Consider the following 10,563-nt stretch of genomic DNA (forward strand, 5'->3'; position numbering starts at 1 on the left):
TAATTTGATGACAACTTTCTTCCGTTCTGTTCACTGCCCCTTCATTGATGTGGTTTAACGCCTCTGGACTACTTTTTATGGTTTATGATCGAATGGATCATGCAACTCGTAACCGCGGTTGGCATATGCCGTATATCATAATCCAAAAATAAATGCCATAATCTGGTAGATCCAGATTATAATATTAAAAAAAAAAATCGTTCCAACAATATGTTTGTATTATCATTTCAAATTTACAAGCTTTAAAAAACGCCAATATATCTGATTGAACTTAAAACGTTCTTTCAAATTTTCCATATAGCCCCAAAATCTTTAAATTTTCATTTTTAAAATTCAGATTTTTCGGTACTGACTGCATTGAAAAATGTACAAGATCGCCCCGTTTTGACTGATTTATAATTTAGAGGCGGTGTTAAAACGAGAAAGGCTTAAGTTTCCAAAAGGATTTCTTTAGTTATTGTTCCTTGTTTTCATTTAACACCTCTATTAAGAGCCTTAACAGACAATGGCAAATCTCCAAGTAAAAGCGCCTCATAAAAAACTATTTGCGTTTCAGGGCGGCATGATACTGTAGGTCTCTCCATTTGAGGAAAAACATCAAGACGCACACCACAAATAAGGGGAGGAACTCAACCAAACACCCAATAAAGGGTGTAAGTGCCAATTACATTGTTATATGTATTTTAGGTGCCTTTGAAATCATATTATTTTATTTCTGGAACGAGTAAAAAAACGTATGCTTCTAGTTCTCTCATTTAATCTTTCTCTATGAAAGGATTTAACTTGCTCTCAAATCCTTGTGATATTGACTTTTCTTATACGAACTTTTATAAATGAATGAAGTCGAAGTATCGTTGACAAATAGTCGAGAATTGAAATATTTAAAGTGATTTTAAAGTCAGCTGAATTCTCAAAGGGATGCGTGTTTGTATGTATTTAAGTACATACATATGTATGCATATCAGCATGTTTATTGTGTAAGGAGAACACCATAAGAATATTTTCAAAAGTTCTTTACATTTCTTATTGCCATTCTTATGTCTAACCCGCTTTGCTGCTACATCTTTTGTCTGAGCTGAGCTACAACGATGCATCTTTAGCATCTATGTGTGTTCACGTGTATTTATGTGTATTTATGTGTGTTTAAGGGTAATGCATTAATGTTATTGCATGTGTATGTGTGCAAGATTGCGATTTCGTGACTGAAAAAGTGCATCATTTGAAAAAGTTCTTAGTTAGCTTTAGGCGCCTCAAAAAGGTATTATTAGTTAATGCCCTTGGTAAGTAGTGTAACTTTATGAGCCATTTATTTTAATTCATAAAAAAAGATTACTCAAGAACTTTGATTTATTTCTTTTCTGTACAATAAACTACAGAGGATTATCTTACGTTGCAAGTATAATAAAGTAAGTCGCAACTAAGTAAGTCGAACTATGGTTATAAGCTTCCCTTCCCAGTAAGTGTTTATGCCATATTTTTCAATTGATATTTGAAGGTGAAGAATTTTGTTTTTGCTATCGAAACTGCAATAAATAACCTTTAAGTGCAAAATAACAGAAATACACAGATATGCACGTACATTGTGTTTTTCTATTCCTTTTAATTTGCTGTGAATCCATCCGGCTATGAATATATATATATACGCATTAAATAACAGTGAATTGGTAATGCGAAATTCCCTAAATACTTTAGTTGCATATCCAAAGATATTATTACATTCCTTGTATAGCAAAGCTGTAGGTCGAGCCAGCTTTATACAGCCAAACATGACGAAGTTTGATTCCGCTCTTTAATCGACAAAACATCGTAGGGCCAAGGTTTTCAAATAGATGGTGCATAATTCCACACAACCGTTAAAGTTATTACTCTATTGTGACGAATTTTTAGTGATCAAACTTTGCCGCCTTAGTGAGCAAGAATGAAAAATTCATTGGCTGCAATATAAACGTGCTGGGTACTTTTGCACGAGTAAATTGTTGGCTTAACCCGAAATTTAGAATTAACCCGAGCATTTTCTTATAAAATAAATTATTTGGCGCCAGGAAACACCTTGGTTTAAAAATGTAATAGTAAAAATTTTGAAGAATGATAAAAACAAGATTGCGTACGTCAGAGGGTGCATGACGTCAGATTAGTGTAGATGTGCAGTGTTGACAACCATTTGCTCTTCGCAATAAATTTAGTACTCGTCTATACCCAAAGTACAAAAATTGTTGAGCTTTTCGTTTGCTTCACTTTCGCTTATTTAGAGCTACGAAATTGTAAGTTGAAAACAAATTTTATAATTAAAAAGGGCTAAATAAGGACATTCATGCATTTAAAGCTTATGCTGAGAAAATTTCAGTACTATTGAAAATTTGATGTTTTGAAAGTGCCATTCTCATTTTTTGCTCTTTTTTAGGTTATGCAAGAATATTCTCTTTACTCTTCTTAATATTTGAAACATTTTTATAAATTTTAAAAAGTCTTTGAATTTACTGAATACCAAACAAAGTCATAGAGGTGTACAGAAACGGAAAAAAGAACAAAATACCAATAATACACTCGAGAAATCATAGCGTCTGTTTTGAAAAAGGAGTACCATATTTTGCTAAATAACCTCAAATATAGCAAACAAGTGTTTTTCGACGTTTTTTTAAAGAAATTCTCTTAGCATAAGTTTCAAATACAAGGATGTGTTTGTAAACTATGTTTTTTCAATTGTTTAAAAAAACGCACATACTAAAGGCAATTTATCACGCATACAAAGATCTTCTAGTATTTTTTTAATCATTTGGATTTTGTTTTCTTTAAATTACGTTTTCAGTGGGTTTTTTATATCCAAAATTAGGCAACGCGGTAGTGGCGAGATTTGACTGCTCGAAGGAGAAGAAGAAGAGCAAACTTTGAAAAAAAATGTAAATAAAGCGAAGAAATGTCTAATAATCACCAACACCAACAATAATCGCAATCGCCGATAATGTGACCAGATGATAAAAAAGTAGAGCTAAACGGAACTGCGAGAATTATTGAACTAATTTAATTCATATTTTACATAATTATAAACATTACATTTTAATTAGAAGAAGGCTAGATAAATGTCAGGCAGAAATAACAAAAACCCCGAGGGTAGAAAAAAGCTGCAAAATCAATTTACAAATATGGTAATTTGACCACACTGATCACCAATTGCGCTCGGGTAACATGACGAAATTCGCTAAGAGCAAAATAATGGTGCCACTGTAGGCGCCATCTCATTAGTTAGTTTGATGCTTTTCTTATTTGCATGTATATGGTAGAAAGCTATAAGATCCTAAAGTTTGGAATAAAAATATATAAAATACGTCTCTACACTACGCTAAAACAAACATTTTTTTTTATTAATATCCGGAAATGTTAATTTTTTATAGGACACGTAAAAGGTTTTTTTGATTTTATTTAAAAGCCGAAAGAAGAAATACAAACCGGTAACTTTTATGCAAAATTTTTGAAATTATGCGAAACATACTTATAAATATTTTTTAATATAATTTTCATAAATATTTTAAACGTTTTAGTCAGAATTTTTAGAAAAATTTTGAGTAAGCAGCGTTATGCCAGTCAAATTTTGATGTAACTTTGTGCCAGTGTAATTACTTAAAATTAAAGTTAATTTTTGATTGATTTTTCCGCTGACGGTGTTGCGCATTTTCTCCATATGAAGATATTTCGTTATATTGGTACTTTTTAAGAAGTTTGAAGCTTTGAGTCACATAGAGCTTGTTGCAGAATTAAGGTAGGTATAGGTATTTATCCGAAATATACTGTATGCGCTTCAATTGAAATAAAGACCTTTGGACCAAATTCTGATATTTATAAATTTGGTTTATCTTACTTTCATTTATGGACTCTTCGCTTACCGATTTCTCTTTAAGATATGGTAAGTGCGGAATAAAAAAAAGTTTTTTTTATAGGGAATAAATTAGGATTCCAAGGAAATTTAGAAAATGGTTTGATTTGATAATAGGTCAAGTTAAAACGGCGTTCGGAATAACAACCAAGGAATATACGGCCTGACATGTTTTCATATGAGTACATTGAACTAGCTTCGGTAATAGCAGGAATTAACGGGATCTAATCTATAATTTTTCATGAATTTTGCGCTTGCTATGATAGAAAATGATCCTTAACCTTAATGCGTTCAAGCAACTTCGAAAACATACGAGGTACAATGTTGACTATTTTCACTTCCTTTTTGGTTGCTATTACTGTTTTCTTATAAAACTACAGTCATTGAACTACAATAATATAGTATTGACGGTGCTGTGAATTTTCTCCACAAAATGAACGTACGACATTTTTTTATGTGGAAGAAAACACCAATCACCGTCATTAAAGAAAGTTGTTAAATATTAATGGGATTTTTAAGCTACATACTTTAAGGTCGCATTTTTTATTATGCTAAAATCTAAAGAGATTTGTGGAAATTATAATTAAAAAATTTAAAATAAAGTTAAAAGTTTTGTAATTTTTGTATAAAATTTGTGAGTTGATAAGGCTTTTGTTAGACAATGAGCCATACATTTTTTACAAATGCACTTTAAAAAATAAATAAATAATTGGCGCTTACACTTCTGTTAGGTGTTTGGCCGAGCTCCTCCTCCTATTTGTGGTGTGCGTCTTGATGTTGTTCCACAAATGGAGGGACCTACAGTTTCAAGCCAACTCCGAACGGCAGATATTTTTATGAGGAGCTTTTTCATGGCAGAAATACACTCGGAGGTTTCCCATTGCCTGCCGAGGAGCGACCGCTAGTAGAAAAATGTTTTTATTAATTTTGCTTTCACCGAGATTCGAACCAACGACCTCTCTGTGAATTCCGAATGGTAATCACGCACCAACCCATTCGGCTACGGCGGCCGGAATAATGCACTTTAAATAAAGAAAATATTAAATATTGATGTGCTATCGTTTTGTCGCGGAGTCTATGTTGTCTAAAGAAGCTCAAGAAGCACGCTCCCAGGACAGATTTTTCAGAGAACATCACAATAGAAAAATGTTGAGAGAAAACACGATGGAGGACTTAATGAGCTCATTACAATTATCATCAGAACCTTTAATATCATCACTATCAAGAGGTACTACAGCCTGTACAAATCGATACATTAGAATAGACAACGCTGTATTAAGTTTGCTAACAGGACCCTGAAACGTCTCTCTCAGAATAGAAGCACCTAGATGGAAATCAACATAATCTTATGCGAAAACTTTGTTTGAAAACTTTAATTCTCAAAAATAAACAACAACATTGTGCCTTAGCTTTCTATTTGCCAATGAAGCCATTCCTTTTTAGTTCTTACCAGTAGATGGAGCTGAAATGCATGTACGCAGTGGGAGAGTGGCTAAAACTAGTAAGCTTCGAATTTTAATAAAAATACGCTAAAACAATGAACATAGGCTTTGCTCCATGATTATATATCATCCCCTTTATACTAAAAGCTTAAATGTGCAAATTTGCCAATCATGAGTTAATGGGTTGACGTGATTAACCTTTGGATGTTCCATGTCATAACAAAACCCAGTATACCATGAATACAAGAACAGCACAGATATTTTGAAATAAGAAACCAAACCTTGTAATTCTCATAGCGTAATCAACTTTCTAACTTGATTTCTCAACATTTGAATTTTTATAATATACATTCACGGTTTTTAAATTTTTTTTTTTAGATTTCCCCAATTTTATTCAAATTCAGTCTCATAATTTGCCGTCGTCCAAATATGCGGATTAAAATTTCATAATTTGTCGACTCTATAAGTTATTCACACCCACACCTATAAAATCACCCTCCGCGTGACGTACTGGCCCTTTAAAGAAGCACATGGCATAGTCAAATGGCCGAAATTATTGATAAACCGTAAATGTTCTCGTATGTCTGCTATCAAATACCAAAGAGTTGGCGATTTAAATGATGTTTCGTGTGCTATTTAAATGAAAATATTATATGTCTTAAAAAAATCATGCCGAAAATCCGTTAAGTTACAGTATTAAAGAGTCCTTTAAAAAACGTGCGGTGCGAAAAGGATAATAAAAACCTCATTAAATTTCTGTACTTCAAACTAACTGTAAAACTTTCTTAGAGGCCTTAGGTCAATGTTCACCCAACGCGAGGCTGCGAACCCATGCGAATGAAACGAGCTCAAAGTTGAAAAAGGGACAATAAAACTACCACAAAGTGGAGGAGAAGGTTAAAATAAACAAAAATTCATTGCTTCATGTTTGTGTTGTACTACGAGCCTATTTGGTTTTTTCGTTTACTTTTTTCATATTATTATCTGAAGTGGCTTGTACGAGTACGAGCAATGCGTTGAAACTAAAGTACGACAAAATACAGCAAAAGCAAAAAACACAAAATAATATAACAAACAACGCAGGCATTGTAAGAAAACAGGAAACACCAGGAAACACATTAACAAAGAAATCCGGCCTGACAACAACTATTAGTGCAACAACAAAACAAACGAGCGACGGTGCTTTTAGGTAAGTGTACGGAGACAGGAAAAGGGCATGGGGCGGTTGTGGAGCATCATTAATCAATTGCGAAGCGACTGTGGGAAAATAAACATGGATGTGTGCGTGCGTGTGTATGTGCGTATTAGTGCATTTAAGGCTATACTTTGAAAGGACTGCTGCGACTCGCCGAAGATTTTTAGCAACTTTAACAATAGCTGCACGCAACGCCAGCTCATCGGCAAGGTCGAGGCCATAGCTTTCAGCCGTCAGGCACTGGTATAGGATAACCTGGCTACTTTTGCTTTTGCTAAATAAATGGTGACGGTGATTGCGTTTTGGTAAATGATGCATTGCGACTGCCAAAGCGCCTGGATGTGTCATTAATATTTCGGCGAATAACAAGACAAAGAGTGATGGGAGTGGAGGTGGTCGTGTCGGTGGCAATGTTGAGGTTGCCGACGTTATGTCACTCGCCGCTTGCGGTTGGCGGTTGATGTGCGCTTTCGTTTTAACTATTTCTACTTATTTACTTTGTTATTGTTATTTGGCTGTTTGGAAGTGTGGCATTGTTTGCGCTTTTTCGTTGCCAATTTTGTTGTTGTTGTTGTTCTGTTGATTGCCGACAATAAGCATGCCGCATAGCGATGTTTATACGACAGCTGAAAATCGATTTAATTTTTGTTTATTGAGATTAAGGGCAGCAGGTTCATGGGCGGAGTAGTGTAGTTGTAGCTATGGCTATGTATCAAGCGGTATGCGAAAATATGTATGCGTAAATAGTCTTGCGTATGAGAACAATGTGAACAATAACTGCAAAGTTAAGCTTCGCTTATGCGCTATTTGCCAAGCACTCGAGCGGCGTTTATAAATGTGAAAATATGCTCGAAAGCCTCTCGAAAGCTTCCAACTACTCGAACTGCTAAAAAAATATATGTGTGTATATGTACAATACATAGACATGTGCTAGTACAAGCACATTGCACTCAGCGCCTGGCACGCATTTAAACATGAACCAAGTATCTGATTGTTAACCTCTTCAGTTTTTGGTTTGCTTTCAGTTTTCAGCTTTGCAACACTTAATGCTTTCTCTCATTTGTATTTGTTTTGTTTTGACTTTCTCGTAGTCTACTCATACATGTATATATGTATGTAAGTATATTTCAAGTGTTTTTCACTTCCAATGTTCGCAATTCGGATTCTTGTTAAATAAACACTTTGTGTGTGTACGAATGTATGTATGGACTTCGCGCTGTGTGTGCCGTGTGTGTGTAGGAGTAGGAAATGCTGCTTGCGTGCGTAGGAAAAAGTGAATTAAAGTGATTCTTGGTGGGTGCTATTAATCAGTCAATCAGTCGCGTTATCCATTCGCTTCTTCTGAAGTTGGATCGAAAGTGTGTCAGTAGTGTTAACGGTGAACAATTAATTTTCCTTGAGACATCAAAAATATTTTTGTGAGGCTTTTAAGAGTTGTTTGTTGCTTTGTTTACGATTGAAGTGCCGTATCTCTACACGAAAAAAAATAAATAAATTCTCAGGAAAAGTTGCCAATGAATTAGAATAACTGAAAGTTTTCGTTCGCTTTCCGATGCATGCTTTTTATTTCAATAATGTCAATATACAAATAAACTAGTACGCTTAACTACACCAAAGGAAAAGTCCTTGTGCAATAGTCAACCTCCGAACACTTTGCTAGCGACGGTGGAGTCAAACAAGGCGACACTTGATCAAAAACTGTGTTCAATTAATTTTTGCACTACGCAATCAAGGACGATGTGAAGTCTGGTCATCTATTTCAGCTCCGGCCGAACCATCCCGTATGCTGGTGACATATCCATCCTGAGCTCGAAATCGAAGCTGTATGGATCAACTTTTCTCTAACATCGAAACAAAAGCAAAGGCTGTTGGACTCCATATCAACGTCGATAAGACCAAATATATGAAAATGTTACGCGATGTTGAAAGGCGGAAGCCTGACAGTACGTTTTTGATGGGGTAAAGAATTTCAAGTACTTGGAAGTTAATGACGGCATTCCAGATCGACTTTTTGCAGTGAACATATAGTAGCTTTATACGCCAACCTGAAATGACTAAAATCTAGACTACTCTCGCGTAGCTGCAAATACAATATTTACAAAACAATAATAAGACCAATGTTGACGTATGGCTGTGAGTCATGGGTAATGTTAATCAAGCACAAACAAAACTCCTAACTATGAAAAGTCTTAATAAAAGTGCATGGTCCAATCCGTATTGCGGATGGTTGTTCTAGAATCAGTTATAACTAGGAGCTGCTGCGAATTTGCAAAGGCGAATATATCATTAAGTTCGTCAAATCCCAATGACTCCAATGGTTAGGTCATGACATGCGTATGAGGAACATCCCCAAAAATCCGAAATTACCACGCACTGGTCCCCAGATGTAAAGGAAGGCCTAGGAAATGCTGGTCTGACGATCTCATCGCAAATATCAAGAAACTGAAAATACATAACTGGAGGTTCGCTGCATTGACTTACATTTTTCATTGCATTGTAATTAATTTGGTTTAATGAAATATGAAAATCCAGTTTGACTCCCACTTCTATTCGTACTCCCAATAGAACCATATGTGTAAGAGACTTCTATTATATATAAATATTTTAATATATAAAAGTAAAAATTTGTTTGCCTCTGTAGTTTTCACACTTCAAGTGTCAGCCATGTATTTGAGATGAAATTTAGATAGTTCATTTGAGTATAAATAGGCGGTTGCCGTAGCCGAATGGGTTGTTGTGTGACTACCATTCGGAAGTGCACAGATTTGAATCTCCGTGTATGGAAAACTAAATGATAGCAAAATATTTTTCTAATATATATATATGTATATATACTACTATGCTTTGATTTATTGGCACAGGTACTTTCAAAGGGGAACATGTTGGCTCAAATTTATTCATTATAAGGGTGGTGCATTTGTATGTAAATACAAAGTTGATGAGAATTTGATGAAAAAGAGAGCTTATTTTATGTATTTTCGTTTTATATTTTAGTTTCCAGCAAACCGATTTTCTATAGCGTCATTTCTTTATAGCTTTGCAAATGGCTACAAGTGTCGAAATGGATAGCTTCTATTGATATCAGGTGGCTTCAAAACTCTTTTAACTTTCAGCCTAATAACAAACTGTTTGAAAAAATTTTATTTGTAAAATTTATAACATAATCGATTATTTATTTATTTATGCACATGAATTAAATTTTTCTTTTATTTATTATTTGGTGCTTTCCTTTTGCAATATGACTTTTGAAGAAAATATTACGCATACGCCACGTGAACATTGAAGCCTCGACTGCAAAATATGCTAAATTTCGTATGAATAAATAAATATTTTATCGTCAACGAATTTTTTGGAGCAGAGTAGTCAAAAATAGTGATAAAACGATCAAAAAGTGGGCACAGCACTGACACGGAAGCAGGAGAGCCAAGCGCCTAGGAGGGGCGGATGAGTTACCAAAGTCGGCTACCAGGTTAACTATGCACAGATAATTTAAAAATGCAGTTTTATAAACTCAAACAGATTTAGCCCCAAACCAATTGTGCAGGTGTGCCTTAAATTCTATGCAGATTTTGCGGCAGTTGTTTGTTATGTTTACCAAACACAACTGCACAAATATTTTGTTATAATTCAAAATTTAAAATTTTTAACTTTGTAAATTTAGTATTTGTATTTACGGTAACAAATACTCACCCATCAATTTAATAACTTCGCGGTGGCTAATGAAGACGTTCAGGTAACCGTTGGCCAGCAGCGGAAACCAGCTAACTAGCGCACACCAAACAGTCAACCAAAATTTTGACGCCATCTCGATGTTCCTACTGTTGCTAGAGCTGTTGGATAGCGGTGCGGTTCTGGGATTTATACGAATACTCAACACAGTTATAGCAGATGGCAGCGACAGGAGGCTAATGGAAAGGCCAAAGTAGAGGAGATACACAAACGTATGTTGAGCGAAAAGTTGTTTCAAAGTCAATTTAAAAGCGACGAACGATAGTGAGCCAATAAAAATTGAAGGGAAACGCAGAATGTCTCCTGATGGCAGTTTTTCGTAGAATATT

General features: G+C 34.8%; 1 protein-coding gene across 1 annotated transcript in view; it reads right to left on the reverse strand.

Annotated features, from left to right (window-relative positions):
- LOC129245306 (tyrosine-protein kinase Dnt) overlaps positions 1 to 10,310 on the reverse strand; it is a 113,070-nt gene extending 102,760 nt beyond the window's left edge. The window contains exon 1 of the mRNA XM_054883387.1: positions 10,196 to 10,310. Coding sequence (XP_054739362.1) covers positions 10,196 to 10,310 — 115 coding nt within the window. The remainder of the gene's footprint in view (positions 1 to 10,195) is intronic.
- Positions 10,311 to 10,563: the final 253 nt, after the last annotated feature.

Source organism: Anastrepha obliqua, chromosome 4, assembly GCF_027943255.1.
Source record: "Anastrepha obliqua isolate idAnaObli1 chromosome 4, idAnaObli1_1.0, whole genome shotgun sequence".
Classification (NCBI taxonomy): Eukaryota; Metazoa; Arthropoda; class Insecta; order Diptera; family Tephritidae; genus Anastrepha; species Anastrepha obliqua.